General features: G+C 42.6%; 1 protein-coding gene across 1 annotated transcript; it reads left to right on the forward strand.

Moving 5' to 3' along the window:
• The first annotated feature begins 3823 nt into the window (after positions 1-3823).
• LOC139639823 (transmembrane protein 163a) lies at positions 3824-26858 on the forward strand. The gene is made up of 8 exons (XM_071513974.1): positions 3824-4004; positions 5584-5703; positions 15885-15928; positions 16012-16103; positions 20279-20375; positions 25497-25608; positions 26520-26661; positions 26798-26858. The coding sequence occupies exons 1-8, from the start codon at positions 3824-3826 to the stop codon at positions 26856-26858; spliced, it is 849 nt and encodes a 282-aa protein (XP_071370075.1).
• Positions 26859-27087: the final 229 nt, after the last annotated feature.

The following is a 27087-nucleotide window of genomic DNA, read 5'->3' on the forward strand; positions in this document are numbered from 1 at the left end:
ACATTTAAAAAGCCTTTATTTCTTGGCAGCTGCAGTTTGGCGTGCTGCTCCCTGACGAAGGCCACAGCATGGCAATAGGTGTTTGTTTGGATGTATTCTGTTGAACTAGTCATGAAATAAAGGCTTTTTAAATCATTTTTGCCTGACGAGTGCCTGGGAACCCTTTGTTTTCTCAGGTAATGACTTTTATTTGATGCACAAATTGCAGTTTTTCAGCAGAAATCTTTGAGGAAACATACATTTGCATTGAGGAATTCATCTTTTACCCAAAATAACACGTCACTTTTGTGCAAGTTGTTTGCCTCTGAGATGCTCTGTAAAGCCTTTATTGTAGCTTCTTTCCTTTGAATATACAGCCTCTCAATGGGGTTTTCTTTGTTTTTCTCAGCCTGTGTTTTTTTTTTCCTGTGTTAAAGTGTGGAATCTGTGTCTGACATTGAGTGTTGAGAATGTTGCTATATCAGGATACATCATTTTTTTGAGTACAGAATAATAAAATGCAAGTGTAACTCATCTGTTGCAGCTTTTTCATCTCATTTTAAACATGGACACCAATGCATCGCCCTTAAAGGTTATTCAGTTACGGTACAAGTAAAGTTGTACGTTTACATATTGGATCTTTCAAAGTAAATAACATCTGAATTGAGATTGGGAAAAAACTATATATTACCAGGTCCACAGCATAATGGAGATTTTCTTAAGACGGCATCCTTCTCTATAGCTGCATGAAACCAGCCAGACATATTCAGAATAAGACCAGTAATTAGACCATTTTGCCTTCAAAATGACTCACTTTTGAAAAAAAAGAAAAAAAGAATTATTGGATTGTACAGAACAACTTGTATGAAATAACTAAGTGAAATCGTTAAGTATGGAGTGAAACTCTAGCTGTAAATCAGTCTGGTGTACATTTTGCCTTTGAGTTGTTGTTTATGAATTATATATACTGTATATTGCATCTTGAATAAATCTATGAATTTATGTTGTGAAAAAGACATTTTGGGGAAAAAGCAATAATTGTAATTTCATTTAATACAGGTTCCTCGTCAAATGTATTCCTTATTTGTATTTTTCTCAGATGACCCCTATGACACACACACACACACACACACACACACACACACACACACACACACACACACACACACACACACACACACACACACACACACACACACACACACACTGTTATGGACAGCATTAGGTCTGGTTGTATCTTGGTTTGTACCCTTTGGCTTATTCCATAACAAGAAGTGATGAGCTGAGACCTTTCCTTCTCATTCAGCCTCTAGTATTTCACATGCGACCATGTTTTATCAGTGTGTACCTGTAGTGGGTATCAAAAATGTACTTTCCCTTTCAATTTTTTTTTTTTTTTAATCTTATTGTCTTGAGGCCTGAACTGAAAACCCATTAAATCAGGCTTTTTCACTTTCATTTGGATATAGTAACCAGCAAAGTAAAAAAAAAAAAGAAAGGCTGCTATGACAATATATTAAAAATGTTTCTACCAACTGGAAACATGCAGATTTAGGAATATTCTCCCATTCTTCTTTGCAGAAGAGTTCAAGCTCATTCAATCCAATTTCCCCACATGGTTTTAGGAGACTGACTGTGTCTTGTAGCATATTGAAGATGCTCTTTTGAATGAGAAGTGGTTTCTGTCTTGCAACCCCGCCCCACAGTCCACAGCTGTGGAGAACATGTGACATGGTTGTTACATGCATGGAGTGTCCAGGCTCTATCATACAGTCCTGTGGGTGTGTGAAGGTTGATGTTGGGACAGCTTGAAAAGTCTTGGTGCTGCCATGTTTCCTCCATCTCTTTATTATGAACTTCACTGTCTTCAAGTGTGTGTTTAACCTCTTTGAAATATTTTTTATGTCCCTTTCTGAGTGTGAATATTTCAACAAGATCTTGTGTTTGCATCTTGTTGCCTGTGCTTGTCTCTGCACACTGACATACAGTATATTCAACAAAGAAGCCTTCAGTGAAATCCTGGTTTCATTGATCTTATTAGAATCACTTCCAGTTGATGAGATGAAGGCACATTAGATTTGCACACACTTTGGAATGTGATTAGTTACACAATTATAGCCCCCAGTTATAAGGGGCAGGTGTAGGTGTGCACACTTATGAAATCAATGTTTTAGTGTTTCATTTGTCAGAAATGGTGAGCCTTTTTTTGGCTTGTTTTTTCTTCTTCTTCCTTTATCCAAATGACAGTGAAAGAAGTAATAGGTTTTCATTCCAGGCCCCAAGACAATAAAGAAAAAAAATGAAAAGGGTGTATGGACTATTCATTAAAAAAAAATGCTAAATTCGTTCCATTTTCCTTTTTTAATGTAATTCATTAGTCAAGAAGAGAAGTACCTACATGCAAAAGTGACTAGGCGGGAACGCGTATCTTAGCAACGCCTAATGACGTTACTTTCCCCAGGAGTGTGCCAGTTATTCCAGATACCAATCAAAAAATAAGTCGTTACTTATTATCCCCTTTAAATATCAGACTCCCGTCGTCCTCCACCTCTCACACCGAGCTAGGCTAAATGAGAAACGGCAGAACTTTGATTTAATCAAGCGAGACGATGGAAAAACATCGCACATGAAGGCTATTTGGTCACAGGAGAGGTAAGTTATCGCGAGCTCGCAACCGTCAATTTTGGGGGGTGTAACGGGAAAAGTAATGTAACGAGTAGTGTGATGAATTTCTGCTCCCAATGAGTAGCCTATTAATTAGTAGTTAGCCTACATTACTTTTGAGATGTGTAACGAGTAACTAATTGTTAATACACTATGTTTTGAGTAACGAGCCCGACACTTAAAAGTGACAGATAAGTAACGGAGCCCGTTCATATTCACCGGACCGGTTGTCTGATTGAATTCACCTGGGACAGATGTTTTTCCTCGCGCCGCAGCAGAGCGCAGAGCGCGCGGCGAATGGAGCCCGTGGATTCCAGCCTCCAGCACGAGCAGGGGTCTCGTGAAACCCACCGGGAACGGTAATTAGAGCCCGAGTGTTGCAGTATCACGACCTCGCGAATTCGTGTCTGGCGTGAAATGTTTTTTATTGTTTTTCTAGACTGCGCTCAACATCACCAGTGTCAAGCCAGAGAGAATACAAAAACACGACTTCCGGTTATAACTTTCAAAATAAACCCTGTTATGATGAAAAAAATATACTTTTGTAGAAAAAAAATAACAAATTGATTGTCAGCTTGACTATCATGAATGGTTGAAATTATCCAGTGGCTTTAGAAAGGGTTCAAAGGTTTTCACATTACAATAGCGACTGTTGTAATGTTTTTTGAGTAGCTTACTTGAAAGGACCAAAGTGAGAATAACGAATAGCCTACATTAAGGACCCCCCTTTAGTAGACTAAGTGATAATACAATGAGCCTATTGTTGTTCCTATTGAGCCTATTGTTAGCCTGTTGTTTTCCATATTATTTTCCCAGCATATATTCATAACCATAGGCCCGTGCCAAATACAACATAGGGCCCCCAAATCACTCAAAACGACTCACACACACACAACTTTTAGCTAGACATGACAAGATAAGACATGACAGTGGGCCTACACCCAAATACCCTTTCTTTTTCCCCATGTGACATATTTACGCTTTTATTTTGAATTCAAAACCTGTTCATTTCCGGTCATACTCTGCCTAACTGTGGTTGACTTGACGCCGCTGAACCTGCCGCTCCGCCAGCCTTCCCTCCTCTCTCCCTCCCCGGGTCTCTCCCCGCTGCCAGCTCGCACTTCTCGCCCGGGTGTGACATTCTTCGCGCGCCCCACTTGAACCGTAACTCACCGGGAAAATGACGGACTCCACACCGCCAGACCCCGCCGCCGTCCCGGACCCGACGGTAGTGGACCCCACGGCGGTGAACGGACAGTGCGAGCAGGCGGACTCCCAACAGCAGCCCAAGACAGAAAGTCAGGGAGAAGCTTTCAAGATGGACCAGGAGATGAAGATAACCGACAGCATAGAGGACCAAGGTAGGCTGTGGGCAATTAGCCGAAAGTTTAAAACAGGCTAGTTAGATTCAGACTGGACCAGTAGCCCGTGGCCAGTGCGCACAGGTATACAGTAAATAGCTAGTATTGTGAAATGTAAGCCCCATTCCTGTACATGCAGTGGAAATCTATCCTGCAGATTTATTCAGTTTGCTATGGCAAAGCCCTTGAAGTATTTGCTACCAAAACTTCCAAACCGCTTATAAACAAGACAATGACTGATTACAGGATATTATTACGGTCGATGTGTTTAATAATTTGCAGGGTTGGGTAGTAACGGAATTCTTGTTAGGTATTTTAAATGCAAAACAGATACAGGAGGGCTAACTGTGTTCTGTTACATTACCCCAAAATATTGTATTCTGATTACAGATATTTGTGAATGTTATGCTTACCTCTGGGAATACTTTTAAAGTGAATCTCAGAACTGAACTCAGAAGTCCATTTAAACAGTGGCAGATGTTTTATGTCTTTATAAAATGTGGACAATGTGTATGCAGACCTGAAATAAATGTCTTTCTATTCTATTCCTTTATACCTCAAATATATCAAATTAATCTGAAAATAACTGAAAGTAATCAGAATACATTCATGAGTTTGGGTATGTTACTAATTACAATTCTGATTAGGTAACTGTAATGCAATGCATTTTTAAAGTACCCAACCCTGTTTATTAGTAGGTTACCAGACTCATACAGTATAGTGAGTTTGGTCCTGAATGTTCCCCTGATGTGATTTTTGTTTTTTTTTAGATATGACTTACAAACAAATTTCTGGCGATTTTTGCTTGCTCTTTACTCTCCAGTCTAATGATAAAAAACACAAGATCAACTTTGGACTCCCTTAGGCTAAGGTGCCATACCAAAACTGATGTCTATGCATAAAGAATGCTGACTCAAATGCCTTAAGTCAACTGTTGATGTTTTAGTTCGCACTTGGGAAGGCTACAGGCACAAGTTAAAATGATGGAATGCAGTTTGATTATCAGTTACTTTTGGTTTACTTTGACTCTCAAATCTATAGACTATATAGTTAAAAGAACATTTTTCCCAATCTACAGACCCATATGTACCAGCAACCAGCATCAGTTATTTGAAGATGGGTAAAATTGTATTAGTTATCTCACTATATTAAACTTTGTGACATTTATTAATCACCTATTTTTTTTACTAATCACTTATTTTTTCAAAAGCATATGTTAACAGTAACTGTAACAAATCACCACTAGCATTTTTGCAATCAGATTACTGTAGTCTTATTACTGTATAATCCGTTAAAAAGGTGGGTAAACCATGACCATGTTGATGATCATCATAAGGCAAACAACCATCAATATAAACAAATATCAATTATATTTCCAGAAAAGCATTCATTCATGCTTTTCCCCCCATCTTTATATAATTTACACCAGTTTGACATTACTTACTGTGATGTATACTAATAAATTGACCTCATTAAGAGTTACGTCCCTGTTCCTGATCTTGCTATAGCGTCATCTGTTGTATTTTGTATATTGCTGGTGTCCTGAGATCAGTTTGCCCTGCGCTGCTGTTGTCGGCAGGTCTTCTGGAGAGCAGCATGCGACTGAAGCCCCATGAGGCGCAGAGCTACCGCAAGAAGGCTCTGTGGGTGTCCTGGGTGTCCATCGTGGTCACCATCGTTCTGGCCATAGCCGCTTTCAGTGAGTACCTCATAGGCCTGTCACACTCCTCTTAGCATATCAGAGTCACTGTTGTTAGCTGGGTTGATGTGTTGGAGGTAAGGAGGGAAGTTTAATGGTCGGTTTTGCCACCTTCTATCACTAGTTGATGTAACACAATAGTGATTCAACCTATCCTTTCCTGGGAAAACACCACAGCAATGAGCACTTGCCATGGATCCCACTTAATTCAGGGTACCACTGCAGAAACACTGCTTAACCCTCCCACCAATTTTAACAAATTCACCACTTAGGGATTGAGTGATTCTGTCTTCTCTTTGTTTTTGCTGTTTTTTTGTAATTCTGGTAGGGTTTCAGTGTCTTGCTCAAGGACACTTCAGCAGGGTGGACACTTACTGTTGGGTCTACCAGGTGAAGAACAGTCTCCCTACTCACTGTGCCACCCTGCTGCCCAGTTTGACACCCAGCATTGAATCCCAATGCACCCACAGCCTGCCTGATTACACAGTAACACTTGAAAGCACAGACATGAATGCCTTGTCCAGGAAATTCTCCTTTCACCATTTGAGGCATTGCAGTTCAGTGATGACTGAGGATGTGTACCTTTGCTGGAAAACAACCTAACAGTCAATTTTGGTAGAACATCAAAGCCCAGGATGAAGTATATTGTCACAGTTGAGAACTTCTCCTCCCTTGGGTAACCTTACACTGTTATTTATCATCAATCTGTGATGCTCAGTGCATTCCAAGAGTTATTTTGTGATTGTGTTGTAATTTACTTTCTTGGTTTACCAACTTCCCCTCAACCTACCTTGTTTACTTCTACTTCAGTCAGTGATTTCCTACATTTCCCAGAATGACTTTTGACAGCCCCCAGAGAACGGGCCTAAACCTGTTACATTCAGTAAGCGTAGGTGGAGAGAGCAATAACTATAGCGATAGTGCTAAATGTCGTTGCCAGTCGAGAAAAACGACTCAAAACACAGCATGTCTTGCGGCTGCATTGCATTCTGGTCTATTTTCTGCTGCTGTTGGTGGACAAATTGGTTTCTTTTCCTCTTCTATGATGGAGTTCTCCCTGTATGATTGTTGAACATCTGACTTTTACCGCTTATCTTTTAGATAGCTGACAATTTTTCAGTAGCTGCAATGGATATATCTCAACGTCACATTGTCTATATTTGGCCAGTTAAAATACATCACCAAACAACAAAACTGACCCCTGCTGTTTTTTTAACAGTGTTAGTGTTTAATTGTGAAAATCAGTTTCCAATTAAGTTTGACAACAGACCGTTAATTGAAATTGTCATTGGAGGAAATGAAGCCTGTCTGACACGGTGAATATGATTGTAAGACAAATCTGTCATCCATGCTGGTGCTAACAGAAAGTATGTGTAAGTATGTGCATACTTTGTGTGTGTGTGTGTGTGTGTGTGTGTGTATGTGTGTGTGTGGTGCAGTGGTAGGTACTGCAGAAGCCTCCCTCATTTATCGGTCTCACAGTAGCCCTATAGCCTCCACTATAGCCTATTATTTTCTGAATGTTAAAATGTAAAGTAGGACTGAAAATGCTCATTATAATAGAACTCAGGCCAAGATGTGCTCATTTTCAGCAGCACCCATCTCGATATTCATGCGCTTACATGAGTATTTACATTCACCACTGGAAGCTTCCCAGTTCAACCACAGTCCTCTATAGTGTAGGTTTAATGCCTTGCTCAAGGGCATCTCAATGGGCAGAACATTGCTCATTCATTTCTGCACCTAAGGGGATTTGAACCAGTGACTTTCCGCCCACCAGCCCGCTTCTTTAACCTTTAGCCTCCCACTGCTTCTATTTTGAATCAAGCAGGTTTGCAGCTAAGACTGTGAATTCTCCCCCTCAGTTGCTCCTTTTTACGCAAAATCACAGGTTTTTTTTTTTTCTAATACTTGTACAGAGTGTCACATTCTCCTGCGGAAAACAGAAAGAATAAGTTTGAGCTCCAACGGGGGAGCCTTTCTTGTAAACTATCACATTTTTCTTTTTGTTAAACCTCCCTCAGACGTGTCAAGGATGAGACCCCATGCACGGATACGATGACTCACTCTGGGCTTTGAGACTGAGAACAGACAGGGGAGAGTACTGACTGCCTCTCAGACTTTTACACCCCGTCCTTCATCCTCTCAGTGTGATTTGTTATAGGGAAAATGAATCCCTACGGAATTAGTTTCACAAAATGGCTTTCAAGCCAGTTAGACCTGGTCAAATTTGGAGATAAATTCAAATATCTGAACTAACTCTGTGATGGCACCCACATTTGAGGACATTTGTCCAAGTATCCGGTTCATGAAATATCTCAGATCGAGATCAGATCGATCTAGTTTTGTCCAATAGATCCGTAGTCAACATGAAACACTGCAATGTTCAACTGATGCCGCTTCTTCCTCTGCAGTAAGTGCAGATTCAGTACTTGATAGGAGATGCATAAGTAAGGAGGACAGGCTTTGCTGCAGCACAGCCTGTCCACCTCAACATTAGTTTACAGATGAGCAGAAATATGAAGTGAGAGTTTCCCTCTAATGCTGCTGAGGGCCGCTGAGTGAGGGGCAGGAAAGGTTCACAGGAGTTAAAGGTGTCAAGTAATTCCATTTTCATGATTTGTTTCCAAATATATTGTGACTCAGGATAATAAGATTTTTTGCAAGTAGAGTAAATATAATTTAGTTAGTCTCACAGGCAGAACAGGCCCAATGCTGGACCCTGATTGGCCGAGAGCAGCAGCTCCTCTAACTCAAATGAGGCAAATCTGCTGTGTGGAGGCTTTCCAGTCCAGATGCTGCGAACTGGCCTGATTGGGTGGATTTCAGCGATTCTTTAGTGAGGGAGCCAATCAGGAACAAGAATGGCTGTGATGCGTTTACTGGATTACTAACCCTAAACCTAAAATCTAACCCTAAAAAAAGATGGATTTTTGAAAATGCAATAACTTTAAATTCAACTCCTTAAACAAGAATGTAACAATGTCTACATTAAACATCTTGGATCATATATGTATGTAAATAGAGGACATTTGGATTCCTATAATAGGGCGTATAATGCGTTGATCTTGCATGTCACATTTTGCCTCGTCTTGGTCATAAATGAAACCCTGCACTACTTGCAGATCAGTCACAGAAATGAGCAGTGTAAGATGCCAATGAGGATAAGGCTTAGTCTGTGTGTAGATACACTGATTTGCCTTGCAGTCACTCTGGGCCAGTGTCATTACCCACAGTGATGATTATTTCATTTCCATTTGACGCCCTCTTGAGAAAAACAAAACGGGATGAAGAAAACACTTTGGTTCAATAATTGGAGCGAGTGTTTCAGGATGAAATTACAACAGCTACAATTTGTAGCAATTTGTAGCTGGCCCAAGTTTTGCCCTTTGGGTCATTGTGGAGATTTAGTGTAGCGACCCAGCGGCTTGTTGGAGAGAAGTGGTTGGAAGACGGAGGGATTGTGTTTTGAAAATCAGAGCCTCTTCCTGAGGCCAGTCCGTGTTGTTTCAAACATTTCGCCAAGTTCCTGTTCTGATGAGGAAAGGCTGGCAGAGCCGAGCAGGCCTGCTTCACTGATAGCTAGTTTCCTTCCTTCTCTTTATTATGTGTGTGTGTGTGTGTGTCCGCCTGTCTGCTTCATAGTTACCATAGGCTTGATATGTTAAATGCATTCCTCTCTGATAGAAGTGCATTCCTTGCAAATGAGAGGATACTGGTGCATCATTCTGTTGCATAGTTTTGCAGCAACACAAACTGTGTTACAGATGAAGCGTGATCCTGATGTTAGAATGAACAGCCTTCCTCTCTCTCGTATTACCTGTGACTTTCTCTTCTCTTCGCTTGACTGGAAATAAACACTCCGTAGCAAACAACTCCCTGAACATACCATCCACCCAACAACACAATGTGCCATAAAACTTATAGCAAGTTTGTCCAAGCAGCGGAGGACACACAACGCTCATAATCCCTCTGTAAATGTCACTGGTCCACAGGGAACAAGCCTGTGTGTATAGAATGTTAAATATGATAGCAGCAATGTGTTCAGAGTGTCTTATAGTAAATGAATACATTTCCAGTCTGGGCAGAGGCAGAGACAATCATATTATACCTTAACTAGGCGGTGTTAGCATCACGCTCAATCCTCAACTTTTGTTCTTTGCATGACTGTGTTTGTTAGCGCTATACTTGGACAGTCTCTTGATAATACTCTATCTCGCAAAAAGTAATATCACAAAGTAAACCACGCAAAACAAAATGCCTTTCAAAGGAATAAACAAATCGACAAGAGACGAAGAAAGCAAACGCATAGAAAACAACCAGAACAAAGCAACACAGAAAAAAACACCAGCACTGTTTTGTGAAACGTTCCATCACTGCTGACCTGAATTATGAAAAGGGAATGAGTCAGTCTAATTTGAACATTTTTCTTAGTCTATATTTAATGTGTTCAAGAGAGGGTGTCAAATGGAAATATTACTTTATGAATACTATATTAATATCACCATACAAATTACTCTCTCGCTCTTGGCTAAATAAATTGACAGTCAAAGAATAAGCTGATTACATCACCCCAGATTGCGCCATATATTGATCAAAGTAGACTGTAATACACTGAATGTACAAAATATTAGGGACACTCTTTTCATGAGAGACACTGATGAGATAAATCTATACCAATCACAAAGGCGGAGGTGTAGATGAAGAGAAGCAGACGAGGTAGAGAAGGATTTTAAAGGTTTGAGACTGTGGAGTCGGCACTTTAATCCAAAGAAATGTACAGCGCTGCATGTTTGGACCTGGGCCTCAGTGGGATTGGAGCCCCGCAGCCTGGCGGTGTTAGTGCTGTGCTGCACCAATAGAGCTACACAGGCCCGCTGAACATTACATTGTGTCTGACCATAGCAGATGAAAGGCCGCTCTGTTAGGGCCCCACGGTGGCTGTAAGTCTATATGAGGACCCTTGTAGTCTCCACCACCTGCTGCTGTTCCCTATAGATGTCTGCTCTACATGATGAAAGACTGATTGGGGTAATGCACACGGTAAAACATTAGCATTATGCAAACATGAAACAGAGCAGCTGTGACTTGCAGTGAGTGTGTGAGTAGTGTGTGTGAATTTCTTTCTTGACGTGCAGGTGCAGCTACCTCACTTTAGCACACAAAAGTAAATAGAGGGGAGGGGGGGCATTTCCATGGGGCCCCAAGCCGTTGGCGGCCCTTCAGACAGCAAAGGTGCTACTGTACTAAGTTAAGGCTAGGTTAGCCAGACTGAACCGTCCTGATGCAGATTATTTTACAGTGTGAACGGGCTAAAGACCGGAAAATTTGGCCTTACCCACGACTCCAGACCAGCCAGAACCAGAGAAGATTGTTTTTTCCAGGCATGTTTTCATTTTGTCAGTCCAGTCTGGTCGGGCTTGTGTAGTGTGAAGTTGTCCAAGACTCACCAAGACTAAAATCTGACAGCAGCCAAGGGGAGTTTATCTCAAGGGGGAAGAAAAGGAGAATGAACTGGAAGAGAAGTAGCTTTTAACATCCACAACTCCCACACACACAGACAGTTTACATCAGTAGAGATTTCCAACTCCTTGTGGTTCTCTTTGGGGGACCCAGAATTTCTGGCAGCACCCTGCTTCGTCATCAAATCAGCTCCCTGAATTGAGCTAGTTGAGCTTTGGTATGACTGGAAAACAGTCCAGTTCACTACAGATTAGAATAGATAAACTGCATCTCTGGTATTTGTATGTATGTGGGACTAGCCAAAATAATTGAAATATACAGTACATGCTGCACATACACACAGAATGGCAAAAATTGTAAACTGTAGATACAATGCCGACTAGACCAATGTTAGAATAGAAGAGGATAGAATTGACAAAACCAGTGTTGGATGAATGAATGAATGAATGATGTATACATTCATAGAAAACACAAGGCTACACCAGCAAAGCGAGACAAACATCACTGTAAAACAACCTGGATAGTGAAGCACTTCAGCAATATGCATCGTCAGACTGCAGCTCCAACAGCAGCCCACGAACCAGCATCGCTTAGACGCCGTTTCATCTTCTGTTCTCCTGCTTCTCTTGTCAGATGTGACAGAGTGGGAGGGGATGGGAGAAAGAGGAGGAGGAGGAGGGGGGAAATGAGAGAGAGTGTGTGTGTGTGTGTGCGATGCTGGAGCTCCGTCGCCCCTGACACCCACCCAGCTTTCTTGGGAGCCAATTAGCCATCGCCGGGCCCGGCTTTGACGACTGCAGAGCGGTGGCAGATTCATTTCCACGCGATGAAGGCTCCTTCTCTCTCTCTCTCTCTCTCTCTCCTCCTAATGAAGGAGCGAGGAGGAGTCAGGCGTTAGGGGCCAAGACAGATCTAAGGGGTTTCCATCCCAAATGATCCCTACCATCTGAAAAACCTAACATCTACTCTTACAAAATGATCGGTCGCATGAAAGTAAAAATCACCACAGAGTATGTTTGAAGTTTTTTTCGCCATCTGAAGAACTTTACGTACAAAATAGAGGCCAGAGAGGCAGTGTTTTTGAAACGCGGTGCAAATTACCTGTGGGAAAAATTTGCTCCCAAGACGGATATATATGGTTTTGGAATAAAACCCTTCACATACACCGCTAGGCCTGTTAAGAGGAGAGGGATTAGATGTGTATTTGTGCCTTTTCTGTGTGTGTGTGTGTGTGTGTGTCTCACGGTGGGACTCAATTCAGTCCTGTTTCAATCAATTCAAAATAGGAATAGAAGCTGCCATCCATTCACTACGCATTTTAGCCCAGGTGTTTTAGAGAGATGGTGACATTATGTGTGCGTGTGTGTGTGTTTGCATGTGCATGCCACTGTGTGAAGTGTAGAAGTCGCTCACATGTAAACAAAAGTACAAAGCCTTGCATGCCTGCTAAATTCTTGGTGTGCCAACTGTTAAGGATGCGTGACGCTGTCGCACGCTGGCTCTCTCTCTCTATTACCCGCCACACCTAGATCTCTATGTACAGTCCCTCGCACTCTATTTACTTTTAATCTAACAGCTGTCAACTTCTATTTATTGTTGTCATATCATCTTTTTTTGCCAACGCTCAGAGCGGAGGCACAGTGGGTTGAAGCTTTTTGACAAGTAGGGTTTCTCCACCCTCTTAGGAATTAAGACAATGCTTTGGTAGAGCTAAAAGGAAAAAATTAACTGTAGAAAAAACTATGGTATGAAAACCTTTTGAATGTCCTAAGAAGGGGTTTGATTAGTGATGCAAAGGATAAGCTTCTAAAAAAACTTCCTTTCTACAGCTCCAATTACAATACATTGTAAGTATATTCACAAATGTTCTTGAATGGTTTCACTCTTTTTCAGCGTTAAAATACCTTTAAAAGCTGAATAATGGGATGACAGTGTTTCTAACCTACTGTGCCTCATTACACTTTGGATGTTTAATAGACATGTTTAGGGAAAACTGTTAGTTTTCATGTGATGTTCACATGGTTCCTGAGATTTGTGTAAGAAGAAGAGTGAATGGAGTCATAGGTGCAGCTGAGACATGTTTCAAATTAAATCATCAATTAACATAAAACAAACTGTTGTCATTGATTTAAGGTCAATTGTGAGTGATTTGACCATATCATATTTGCCCTGGTTCTTAAACTCTTCTCAGGCCAAAGAAACATTACATTAAAGTAACAAGACTTATCCTTCATCCATTTATCCACTATACATTCACTTTTGCTGCCTTCAGGTGCTTCTCTTAAGCTCCTACTTTCGAGTTCAGAAGTCATAAATACGACTTGTCGCACATTCAAATGGTCAGAAATAATAACAAAATGGACCAGGTATCAAATGCAGTTTTTTTGGTGTCTGTTGTTTCAGTTTTGTTAATCAAGTGGCACAGAGCTACATGGTGCTGCAACAGCAGAATGAAGAGGAGAAAATGCATGTCAGGCATGTAGTAGAGTTTTTATTAGCTAAAAGTTGTTGTATACATCAACTGTTGACACGTCTTCCATGCTCTCATCCTCCTTAACATCTCATCTCTGCATCTTGGGTGTTATAGAAAATGCCCACTTTCCCAGTTGTATTTACCATTTTGTTATAATAACAATATTTTCAACATCATTTGAAGGCGGCATTTGTTTTAGCCGGTTGCTGTTGCTGTATCAGGTTGGTCTTGTCGAAGGCGGGGCAGTGGATGCTTGTGCATTCAGCGCAGAGAACGAAAGAAAGCTACTGAATACAGATGAAACAATAAGAGATGGCTGGGGGGCGAGAGAGAGAGAGAGAGGGAGAGAGAGAGAGAGAAAAGGATAGCCGGAGAATGAGGCAGTTAAAAATACATCATGATTTTTGCTTTGTTGTGATACATACATAATGAGAGAGAGGGAGGGGGGGCAACAGAGAGGGATGAAACCCATCCCATATTAATGCATTCAGGGCTGTGTGCCTCTAAAAGCTGAAGCGGGTTGCTGGCCCCCAATGAGTCTGCTGTTGGCTAAAAATAAACCTGGGAGGAGAGGAGAGTCCCTCCTCTCTATCTATCTGCATCTCTCTCTCTCCTCACATCTCTCCGTTTCTCTCCTTCCCAGTTCTCTCTCCCCGCTGTTCCGAGTGTGTGTGTGTGTGTGTGTGCAGGGCGGTTGATGCAGGGTGGGTACACATAGCATTGTTTGTTTTCAACAAATCTGCAGCTCGCTATCACTGGGCCAAGACAGGCACATATACAGATAGCCCTGTTAACTGAATTAGATCAGTTAACACAATGCATCTTACCCTGCCTGGCAGGTTTGATGCAATATTAATACTAACAACATGGGACCAAGTGCTCAGTAAAACATTTTTAATTAGAAAGATTAAAACTGTCTTCATCTGTATCTTCCTCTATTGCAGGTAACTTAGTAAATCAGGAGCATACCAGGAAAGCTATATAGTTATATTGTACATCTTAGACATTTTGCTGACACTCCAATCAAAGAGCGACTTACAATGAGCGGGAAGGAAGCTGTTTTACTCAACACTTCGACAAGACTTATGACTGGTGAGGGACACATTTGCCATTTGCGGGGAACTAACCTGTGACCTTTCAGTTTCAGAGCAGTCCCTCTAAACCAATACGCCACCCAGCTCAAGCCCCTCCCTGTCCTTTTACATCAATATCATTGATAACACAGCAGGATAAAAATGACCAAAGAGGTTATGTATGAGGCAAAGCACCTTGAAATTGCTTCACCTAACATCTTTCAAACAGCTTTTTCCAGGTTTACATTAGACCAGCTGTTTTACAGTATCACTAACCTGGCCTGGTGCTGTGAGTAGTTTGATAGGAATCCACATGGTTGTGTATAATTGCTTAGTCTCTCTGCTTTTGATCCCTCCCGACCTCTATAAACGCCTCTGGACTGACAGCGATGTGCTGAGAATGCCTTATTCAATACGATAATCACCTGTGAGCAGTCAACTCCAAGTAAACAACAAAGCCTCCGATCAATATCCCGGACCGCGGCCTCGCTGCGGGCTGCCAGAGCGCTTCCGGAACAATGTGTCGTCTGAGTGGGGTTTTAATGAGGGCCTCTCCTGATCCACGCTGTGCTTGGCAGGGTGAAGCCAGCAGTCACCTTTGACCCCGACAGATCTTCATCCTGTCGTCGGTGTCCAGCCAAAAAACAAAATTCTGCACGACCAAATGAAGAAAATATATGTCAGAAACAACTGGGAATATAAAGCATCTGATGTGAGCAGCCTACATGATTGAAAGGAAACAAAACTTGCTGCTTTTGGCCTTGTGTACATCAATATAGACATCAATAGTATTGCACCAGGAAACCTTGACATAAAATTTATAATACAAGATAATATGCAGAACAAAATGTACAGAAGCACTGTAGGATATTTTGACGTGAAATGAACTACAATCAGACAGAAACCCATCGCCTCTTTATAAAACCAAGGTTCATCTCCAGTAGTAACCTGGCTCCATTAAATGCTGTGTGCTTCTATTGTTGAAACATTTAACAGTAGACACACTTCAGACTCTCAACAGCTTCAGCACACAACATCAATGAATGATTTACATTTGGGCTAGCAAGGACATTTTTCTTTGAATATGTTTTGAATGAACAATGCAAAACTGTCGGTGATGGATTACTATTGATACCAAGCCATATTTCATCCGCTCTTTCTCTTCTTTGCAGCTGTTTCCATCATGCGACACAGCGCTTCAGCTTTTGGATTTGCTGTAAGTAGTCCGTGAAGCTTTTGCAAGACTGTATGTTGTAGTGAAGAGAATGTGAAGTGTCTTTTGTTTTTCTCGCCCTGCAGTTCGATGCCACGCTGGACGTCTTGTCCTCCATCATTGTACTGTGGCGGTACAGCAACGCCGCCGCCGTCCACTCAGCGCACCGCGAGTACATGTGAGTGTGATCAGCTTTCACCTCGGTGCAGTCAGACCTGCTGCAAAACCCTTGATGGAAATCACTTTTAGTTCTTGGTATCTGCACACCCTTAAAAAGCCTGAAAATAAATGATCTAAATTTAAGGCCTTAAAAACCTCGCCAACAATTTGACTTGACATTTGCTTTGGTATCGACTGCAATAGATATTCAGTAATAATGTAAACAAACGCTTATCACATCATTTTATAATACATGTTTGATACACTTATGTATTTTCAGACATTACAGTCTGTGTAGATATGGTCGCTCTGAAGCAGCTGACATTCTGTCATTCTATTATTTGCAGTCACTTCACTTCTCTCAGTAGAACGGCCCATGCTGGTTTGTTTGTAGGCTTGGGAGCTGCTGTCAGTCCAGTGGTGCCAAAGCACTGGCGACTACTGTTGTTGTGAAGTGATTTCTGGGAAATGCAATGACAAACACCAGAGCAATAACCGTTTAAAAAATCAAGAAAAACAAGAATCTTGCTGATTATCACGTTAACATTTAGTTTCCTGGTTTTCTTTTTGTATTTTGCACATTTAAAGTAACGTTCAATCAGAAATAGGGTGGTTTCACCAGCTTTGTTTCTTTATATTGGTTTTGAAATTAGTCTTAAAATCATCACCATCATTATCATACATTAAAAAGGTCCTATAACGTCTTAAATATGGCTTTCTGAAACCTGCAGATACCCTGCAGATATTTGAGCCTTTGTTTCAGCCGGTACAGCTGGCTTCATTCCATCAAGGAAGACCAAACAATCCCGGAAAAGTAATGAAATCCGTTTCAACTGAGAAAGTGTGTAAGGTGTGAGCGAGAGTGTGTGTGTGTGTGTGTGTGGGCTGCTTTGTCCTGCGGAGTAGTGTGTCAGACAGTGGGTCTCTTCAAGTCTGTCAGCCTCGGCCCCGCAGGGACCGATCACAGACGAGTGCCTCACATCTTATCTCTACCTGGCCTAGAATGGTCTGCGTGTGTGTGTGGGTGTGTGTGGGTGTGTGTGTGTGTGCGGAGGGCAGGTGGGCTTTTCAGTGCCTGCTGAATGGACAGGGTGCCGGCAGCAGGCAGGAGAATGAAAGAGAGAAAAGAAAGAGGGAAGTGGTGTAAACCTAGCTGTCTCTCACTTCCAGCTCAGTTCAGTTCATTTCTATTCTAAGAGGTTTACTGACATGATAAGACTTGTCTTACATTGCCAAAGCAGACGCAAAATTATAACAATAACAGCAATCACTAATAATGGCTTGAATTGACCGGAACAGTGTATAGTTGCTCTTTTAAAAACTGAAATTCAACCAAAAAAAAGGCATTTACTGAATCAATCAAATTGAGACAAAACAAAGAATTCTCACTATCTCTGTCTCTTTCTTTCTGTCTGAGCATCTGGCAGATTTGTACAGTGACGTCTCTCGGTCTCAGCACACACACACACACACACACACACACACACACACGCACATGCAAGCAGACGCTAGTCATGGTCCCATAGGAGCGACTGTCCTGTATTGCGGTGCTAATTGTCGCAGAGACGACGGATGAGATCACCGCCTCTAGAGACGAACCGAGATGGTGAGAGAAGAGAAAGAGAGAGAGAGCAAGAGAGAGAGAAGCTATGTTTCTGTCAAACGAATTTTATGCAAATGTCGTAAAAATAAAATGTGAATTAGGTGCATTTCCATCAGCTGGGTCGAAGCGGATAAATAGGCGTCTTAGTCTGAATAACTTTCATTTCACCTTCTATTCTCTCATTAGCGGCATGATAGTTTGAACTGTGGGATTCATCCGACAGCTGACCGGGTCTTTACCAGCATCGGCCCGTGTTTCCACAGAGGAACGTCTGACAGATACAGTGTTAAATCCTCCTGTTCCAACGTCCACATCAGAACACTTGTGTTATTATTTCACCCCACAGCAGGGAAGTGAATCTTCATTAAGACGCTGTCACTTCGCCCGCTAATTGGGGAGTTCGGACAAAGCCGAGGAAGCCCGGCAGCCAGTAATTGGCTTCACCAAGAGGCCAGGCTTCTAACTGGGTGTCACACACACACACTCTCACACAAAGAAGTGCACCTAAACACACACGCACACTCACATATGAACATGTGCATACACAGAAACATGTAAACACAGAAAAAAGCGTGGAAGTGTACAGTTACTTAAGCAGACATGTATTGTATGTGTGCACATATAAGCACACACACACACACACACACACGTCTGAATTTCTCTTTCTGTCTCACACACACCCACACATCATTACTGTAGCATCATGGTAGCAGTTAGCCCATTAGGTAGTTGTTGTTGGGGGGGGGGGGGGGGGGGGTCTGTGCACACACTCATTTGAGCGCAGACCAACACACACACACACACAGTCACACACACAGACACTATTATTATTTTTCTTCATCTCCTCCCCGCATGTGGTTTTTCAGACCGCCAGCGGCTGACTGGAGAGAAAGCAGCCGAGGTATTCTCCTTTACTCTTTTATCTGTCTGTTTCTGATGGAGGAGATGCGGCTGAGTAGCGATGGCCAGGTGCGGGTTCAGTTGCCAAGGTTACAAGCTAGACACCCAAAACAAGACAAATTAACGAGTTTTGTTCCTAAGTGAAATTTTGAGCATTTGAACTTGTGTGCACCTGTGTGTGTGACTCAAGCCTTTGCTTGACCAAATATGACTTTGATAATAGCCTAGACTGATAAATCATTTTACCCATATTGGCCTTTTACTAAAACTCAGATCTGGTCCAGTCAGTGTCGTCTGACTCTGATATGATGCAGTTTGACTGATTACATATTTATTGTAGAATTGATCAATACTGCACTGGTTGCCTATGGGAAGGCCTTAGCTTGAATTTATTCCGAGACATTTTGATCTGATTACATGCAAGTATGTATGAATATCTATTATTTTTAGTATTAGTTTGTTAGTATTAGTAGTAGTGGGTTTCAATGGAGAGTTTTAGTGTCCCATGGTCGAAATGCTGTTTTTCCAACCAAAACACTGAATACTTGTCATTTTTGCCATGGAAAAGGTCAGATTTAAAGATATTGAAAATCGGCACAAAATATCAGCTATCGTCGACTTCAGTACAAAAATATCAGCATCATTATTGGCCTTCGGAAACCCATCATGAGTCATTTGATAGCACAGTCTAGCATTTTGGAAAGAAACTCTTCAGTAATATTAGACTGAAACAGAGGCTGCACCTCTTCAATACCTTCCACTCGGCTTTGTTTGTGTTTTGTGTGTTGTGCAGCTGGAAGCAGCGCTGTGTATCGACAGCTTTTACATCCAGTGTGGAAAGAGTCAACGGGTGGCCTGTTAGCGGGGATTGAGAGTTCCCCTGGCATGTGTGTGTGTGTGTGTGTGTGTGGTTAGTAAACTGTGTATGTATGAGCAACAGAGAAATCGAGAAACTGTGTTTGTGTGTGTGCAGTGTCCTTATACTATATATACTCCTGTGTGTGTGTGTGTGTGCGTCTCCTGCTGTAGACTTCCTTTCTCGATGTTGGGTGTTGCCTTGGTTACCTTCCGGCCAAAACCCAGGACACACACCCACACACACACTGGATGTAACCATGTATGACCAGTGCAGATGCTCCAGTTGTTGGGTGTTTCGTCTCCCTGCAGGCTTTGTTAATTGGGTAAAAGTGTTTAAAGGGAATCTGCCTCCTCCAAATAAATCCTCTGAGAGTGTCAGCAGAGAGAGGGAGAAACACATTTTTCCATTCAGGATCCCCTTAGGGTCAGAGGAAAATTGTGTTCCATCTATTAGCAGGGTGCTGCAGCTCTGACCCTTGTCTCCCTTACTGCAGTTTGGTTGTAATGTTGGTGATTTAGGAAATGAAGCTTATTCTACTGTTGACCTCAGCTAAATGACTAGAATGGAAAATGTAGCCCCAGAAAGAGAGGGGGAGGAATAAAGATTGTTCCATAAGATAACAGTAAAGAGATGACTAAAGCAATGGCGTGGGCAAAATGTAAAAAATAAAACATATTTTGCATATTGCACTACTAAATCTGTCATGTATTAATCGCAAAGACACCATAGCATTGCATGGTGAAAAAAATAAATTCACTAAAAAACTGTATTGAAGACATTTTAATCCTCTTTCTCCATCTCTCCCTTTCTCTCTCTCTCTTCTCCTCTACAGAGCCTGTGTTATCCTGGGCGTGGTTTTCATCCTGTCCTCCCTGTGCATTCTGGGTAAGGCCATCCACGACCTGGCCACCAAGCTGCTGCCTGAAGTGGTAAGACTTCAAAAAGCCACCAGCATGAAACCCACACTGGGCTTCAGTTTGTCCTCACTAAGTTGAAAAGGCTGTGTGAAAGGTTTAGGTTTGTGTTTTTGGTCATTTTCCAGCTACTAAATTGAAATCAGAAAGTAATGTAATACTGCACATAAAATGTAGTCATTAGACTAGATTAGATTATGATTTGTTGTCACATGTTCTCCTCAATATGCATCCCAGGCTCTAACACTGGCGTTTGATTACCACTGGGGATTGGACAGAGCTTTGGATAAAAGCATCCACCATATGGGATAGATTATGTTATCCATTCAACATACAGGGAAATAACTGAAAACACATAAATATATTCAAATAGTACACTAATAGGACAGACAGTTTGGCAGTAGCTGGTCCCATTTTGCATCAAAACACTGTGTTACTGCCAGCTGAACCGTTTCATCCCGCTCACCGCCCCCACATTGAACTGCTATAACTTTAGGGAAAAACCTCCGGAGAACATACCAGACAGCATCAAGGTAGATAACAAAACGGCAACAAACAACAAGCAGCACTCACTTTCTTTTTTGAACATTTTTCCAAATGTAGGTGTTGATCAAACCCACTTATAATCAGCTTCGTAGGGTGAAAGTCACGATGAGTTCCAGCTCTGCAGCTTGGCCAGAAACTACCAAGCACTTTGGCAAGCCGGGACGGGTCTGCTGTCCCCGCTGTAATACCAGTTTCCACCAGTCTGCCAGAAAGGAGGATTTCTCTTGACAGTTTGCCCGTATCTAATAATATCTTGTCAAAAAGCGAGTGTACCGCTCAGCGTCCAAGACAAACAACATGCAGGCAGCGCGCTTGTTTGCGTGTTTTGCGTGACGCTCCGGCTTCTCATCCGCTGAGGGTGCAGATGTAACACGGTGGATTCCGTGTGATCCAGCCCCTCGGTGTATAAATACCCCCCCCCCCCCCCCCTCGGCATTTGGGTTGGATCCTTTTCAAGCTTTCGCCGTCACGTGGCGCGGGGTCAGCGGAGGGTTTGCAGGTCGAGCCAAACTGAACAGCGGTGAACACGGTCTCCAGAGTCCAAGGGTTACGCAGCTCAAAGTTATTACTGAGCAGATGGGACGTTTCTGCCCCAGGACTTTGACTCCAGCCAAAACCAATCCCGTACTCTGCAAGAATTCTTTACATTAATCTAAACGTTAAAGCTCCAATCTGGGGCTTTTTGTGAGCACAGGGGCATCATATCTTGTTGAACTAGCAGCTGGGAAATGACAGCGAGGGATAAGACAGCACTGCCAAAACAAACAGGCTGGTTGAGTGATGGTGAAGTTTTGTCACTAAGAAAATAGATTGCAGTTTCATACCTACAGTTTCTCACAAACATTTTGCGACACACTTTCAAATAAAGCTCTATATTGCTGAAAACTTTAGGGAATTGAAATGAATGAAAAACAGCCTTATTTGCATTTGATGACCACAATGTCTGTTGGATTTAATGGGATGCCATGGACCCTAAGGTCATGCAACAGCACATAGAGGGCCATATAAGCTATAATATAAGTTATTTGAATTAAAAAAAACAGCAGCTCATCAGTCCCAGCAATGTCCATTTTAACAAGCCTTATTCTCATATTCACTCAGATTTTATGACTTAATACCAGATTAAATGACTTGTTTTGATGGATTTTGTTGCCGTGTTCCACTGTAGAAAGGCATTAAATGTAACAGTCTAAAGGACAAGCTGCAGCAGTCTGGCTTTGTTTGACTTCTTCGGTCAAAAGCAAATCAAAATGGAAGAGTTTGATTCTCACCCTGTCACCCTGAGTGTGAATCCCACTTACAGTGTTTGGAGGTGGTAGTACATGGTGACACTGAACGCACAGAGAGGGAGACAGGGGTACACTCCAAGCAAAATCTCCCTTTTAGTACGTGAATATTGTATTAAAGTCCTTTAGTCTTAAAGTCCTATCTTTCTCAAAACAAATTCAAATGTGTGCATAGTGTGAGTGATACTGAATTTCATTTAAAATGTGTGTGTCTGTGTGTGCGTGTGTGAGCGAGAGAGAGAGACAGAGGAAGAAAGTGTGTGAGAGTGTTACTGCTGCTGCTGGATGAAGAATGTCACAAATCTCAGGTGCGAAGACTCAGGAGCATTCACATTTCCTGGAATAGCATTATCACCCGGTTGCTAGGCAATAGTAATCTCCTTAGGAACACTGCGGACGATCTGAACGTAACGATGATGATCAGTAAATATGGGATCATGATGCTTTGGTGAACTAAATTACAGCGATTATTGCCTCATACTCGCCAGGCCTTTTGCTGCCTCTTTTCAGTTCAGCTTGATGCTCTACATTTCTACTGTAAAACCTCATAAGTCAATTTTTTGGTGATTTTCATGTTTTACGTTCAGTTAAAGGACATACATCATATAAATAAATGCCCGTTTTTCTTGATATAACACAGTAGTGATTCAACCTATAGCCAGTTCTTGAAAGCTGTCAAACACCAGGTGTCTAATAGCTCTTTCCTGGAAAAACCGTCTGACTCACAAGAAGTGATGCGTTTATGTATCCGGTAGCAGCAACAGCAGTTTGTTTGGAATAAACAGAAGAAGAACTGGGTAGTTAGCATGAGCAGTGATAGCCACCATGGCTGAACAGATAAAGAAAAGAGAAACTCAAACTGCATCAACAAAAAATCCAAGGAAAAAGACAAAGTCACAGTACTGGACAGTACTGATTGACAGGTGATCTCTGGGAAACAACACAGCATTTTGTGGATTACCACTTTAAAAGTTTACATTTGAGGAGATTTGAGGTCTTCACCCAACCACAAAGATTTCCATTTCAAGCTTTCAGCTGATGCCGTTATCCAGAATGACTTCCAGTGACTGCAACAATGGAACAAACTTCAACCTAGGTCACCAAAAACTACAAGCAACCAAAAATAAGAAGGTCAGGGGTCAAAGGTCAGGGTCTTAGTGCCCTTACAATATTCCCGTGAACATAGAGCGATCATGTAAGAGCAAGGTGCTAGGAAAATAAATTATGTATTGGATCAACTGCGTATTCCATCGATTCAGCCTGTGGCAAAGGAAAGTGAAACAGAGACACGGCTGACAGACGGAAAAGCAGCAAAGCATAAACAAAGCCGGAATATGGGAGCGGTGAAGCAGACAGACGGTGTTTTTTTCTGAGCAGACCTGCTCCTCTTCTGTCAGACACCCGGGTTATACCAGCCCGGGTCCTGGTGCATCCGAGTACAGGCTATATATAGCCTAGCCCGCGTATGCTTCACAACTCTCCTCGCTGCGCCGATGTTAGAAACAAGGTTTATGTTCTCTGTAGCGCCACCCCCCCTCTTCCTCCTCGCTATGAAATGTTAATAAGGGACCCAGCTGCTTGGGTTTGCTGTGGTGAGAGAGGGATGGAGGGGGGGAGAGAGAGAAAGGAAGGAGAGGGATAGAGAAGGGGGGTGGGGGGGGGGGCATGCAGAGGTGGATGTTTGGTGTTTGAAATGACGCCAGAGTGTTCCTGCTCAGTTAGTCTTCCGAGCCTAATTAGTTTCAGTTAGCGTCCACCCCTGAGCAGGACTCTTTACAGAAACTTGTTGTTGTTGTTATGTGAAAACCTTGTAACTTTGGGATTTGCATGCTTCAACTTCAATTAAAGGATTGCATGGTCCTCAATTGATGGGAGAAAATTCTACCACCCATGGGCTTATGAAATCCATTCAAATCATTTTTCCTGGATCAGTGCCTTGGTTCTTAGACATTTCATGAATATGTGTCTATGATTAAATTCATTGCAATGGTTCTTTCTCTCAGTCTCACAATCCCTCTGTCTGCTCTCTCCTTATATACACTAATTGGCCCACCTGACTGCCCCCTTTTAGAAAGGAGAGAACATTTAATAGGTTCCACATCATATTCATATTCCGCACAGGGATCTCTCATTGCCTTGTCAAATGTAAATGTCAAGAAGTGTATTCCAATTCTGGGCAGGCTCTGTTTGTTGTGATCTGTGTGTGTGTGTGTGTGCGTGCGTCTCCCTCTCCCATGGGGGTTTCCGCCCAGCCCTCCCCCTGCCCTCCAGCAGCCGAAATGCCAGCCCTGGCTTGAGCTCTGACTGACTCCGACATAAAACTCTTTGAATCCCGATGGCTGAGAAGGTCACTTTGGGGGGCAGCACCTCCCATTAAAACTGACAGCGCTTCACAGAGTGCACTCGTTCATTTCAACTCAAATAAAAGGCACATTTTTTTTAAATATGCAGGTTGTAGGTACCGTTGATTCAAAATTGGAAGCAGAACTTTCCAAAATAATTGAACTATGATCCACATTGTATTCTCAATCAAGGTCTCTGCTGTTTAGGAGAAATTTCATATTTCACTCTTAAGTTTTGATCCATCACTTCTTGTTTGTGGAGATTTTCCACCAGCGTTACCCCACACCAAAATGTTATTATGTAAATAGGGCGAATCTACGGTGTCTCAGCTGCTGGGGATGGGATGCTCTTCTCTGTTGCAGCACCACTTTGTGATTTAACCTGATACGACAGATGTAGTTTTACATAAAAATCTCGCCCGGTGCAGCTGTAAATGGGAAAATGGCTGCGTTCGCTGAAATGGAAGTTGTATCTTTTATTGTTGCAAAATGTATTCAGTGCTATTTCTGAGAGATCTTGCTATTCAGATTTTTGTTTTCTCAGGTAAACGGTGACTCAGGACTATGCAGCATGAAGTCTTCTCGCGGCTGCTGTGTGATGTCTGTAACCTCGCCAAGGCAGCTTTTTCATGGCTCCAAGGCCATAGTGCAATATTAATGCTGCCGCAGAGGCTCTGAGTGCTCTGCAGCTCTCTCTTCTCCTCCACTCCTCCTCCTCTGGCCTTCCCTTTTACATTCACATTTACATTTTAGGCGTTTAGCTCATGCGCTTATCCAGAGCGACTTATAATGGAGAGTAAGCTTAAATACCTAGATCACCCAAATGACAAGCAACCAACAGTGAGGAGATCAAGGGTCAGAGCCTTTGATGACCCTCTTGGGCAGTGGAGACAGAGTTCTCCTCCATGATACTTGCTAATAGCTGTCTGCGCTCACTGTTTGCCTGTCTGTCCCTCTGTCAGGATGACTTCTTGTTCAGTGTGTCCATCGTCAGTGGCTTGGTGTGCATCATCCTGGCTGTGATCAAGTTTATGCTCGGCAAGGTGCTCACCAGCAGAGCCCTCATCACCGATGGTAGGTACACAGACACACACACACAAGCCTATAAACCTATACAGCACCAACTAGCTAATCACTCCAAAAGACATTAGGTCCTGAACTTTCTTTTAAAGTTCCAGTTGTTTTTTTTTCATTTCATATAGAGTTCATTTCTCTACTGCCTGAGTCAAATCTAATCTTATAATAGAGAATTCATGCTTAAGATAAGATGCCCATGATTTTTTTTTTTTTTTACAAATTGCCCCCATTCCTCTCGGTGAGCAAAACACTCACTGGCCACCTGACATCTTCCATTCACCTCTATGTGAGCCTGTCCGCCCAGATGTGTGGACAGTTATTCTACTCGTGCTTAGTTCCCAGAAATTGCATCAAAGTGTGACCTCCAAAGTGACACATCATGCGTACTACTCGTGAATTTACACCACAATAAATCTGCCAGTACTCTTACCTTTTTTTACATGTCTGTAACACTCGAGTATTACGCACCAGTTCATGACCGCAACGGGGTGGCGGTCAATTGAATTTCAGTCTTACGAGGTTGACCTTTCAATATCTGACAGGCAGTCGAAGCATCTTTCACCTCAGTAGATCCAGCCCACAGTGTTTATATTGCTGTAGACCGCAGCTGTCCACACCGCAGCGCTGCAGAGGGAAGCCTCAAAGTAACGAGGGATGAATTCCAACACCGAGGCTACAAGAATCCTCATCCACAGACTGTAGGTCCAGTCTGAGGTTGCTGCTGCCTCTCTAGGGTTTCTGGACTGAGAAAAACAAAAGCAAAGACCTGGACTATTTAATTCAGCAGAGAACATTAGGCATTATTTGATCCATTACATTAACATTCTGTTTATGTACAAGAACTTACAGATGCTGTTCTTTAAAGAAAGACACCAAGGTTGAACCAGGCGTTTGTCTTCTCTGTCCAGGTTTCAACTCCCTGGTGGGGGGAGTCATGGGTTTCTCCATTCTCATCAGTGCCGAGGTATTCAAGCATGAACCCAAGGTGTGGTACCTGGATGGGACAATAGGCGTCCTCATAGGCCTCATCATCCTGGCCTATGGAGTCAAGTAAGCGCTCAACCCATCACACTAGTGTCTGATCTTTACATGACTATGTTGGATGTTGGGGTAAAACTTATATGGCAGAGTAATGGAGCCGTTGATTTCCCCCTCGCTATCTAAAAAGCCTTTCCTTACGCCGCAGGCTGCTGCTGGACATGGTCCCACGGGTCCGCCAGACCAGGAACTACGAGCGTTTTGAGTGACGGACCGCGGCAGGGAGGATGACGAGGAAGACGGGGACAGGGGGGGTTGGGTTGGGGAGGGAGGGAGGGAGGGAGGGAGGCCGACCGACTGACTGACTTAACTGACTGACTGACTGGAGAGGGACGGGGGTTTACACAGCTTACAGTCCCTGCAGATTCTCCATAGATGATCCATCCAGTCCTCGAGGTGCCAGTGGAAGCTTCAGTTTCTGTACGTTTCTCCCATTCT

Source organism: Centroberyx affinis, unplaced genomic scaffold, assembly GCF_046629955.1.
Source record: "Centroberyx affinis isolate AG114_WGS23_722 - 3 ecotype Tasmania unplaced genomic scaffold, CSIRO-AGI_Caff_v1 ptg007778l_1, whole genome shotgun sequence".
Classification (NCBI taxonomy): Eukaryota; Metazoa; Chordata; class Actinopteri; order Beryciformes; family Berycidae; genus Centroberyx; species Centroberyx affinis.

Coding starts and splice junctions, on each gene's coding strand:
- LOC139639823 (XM_071513974.1), top strand. CDS start 3,824: ATGACGGACTCCACACCGCCAGACCCCGCCGCCGTCCCGGACCCGACG. Junction 15,929..16,011: donor CTTCAGCTTTTGGATTTGCT/GTAAGTAGTCCG, acceptor CTCGCCCTGCAG/TTCGATGCCACGCTGGACGT. Junction 16,104..20,278: donor TCAGCGCACCGCGAGTACAT/GTGAGTGTGATC, acceptor TCTCCTCTACAG/AGCCTGTGTTATCCTGGGCG.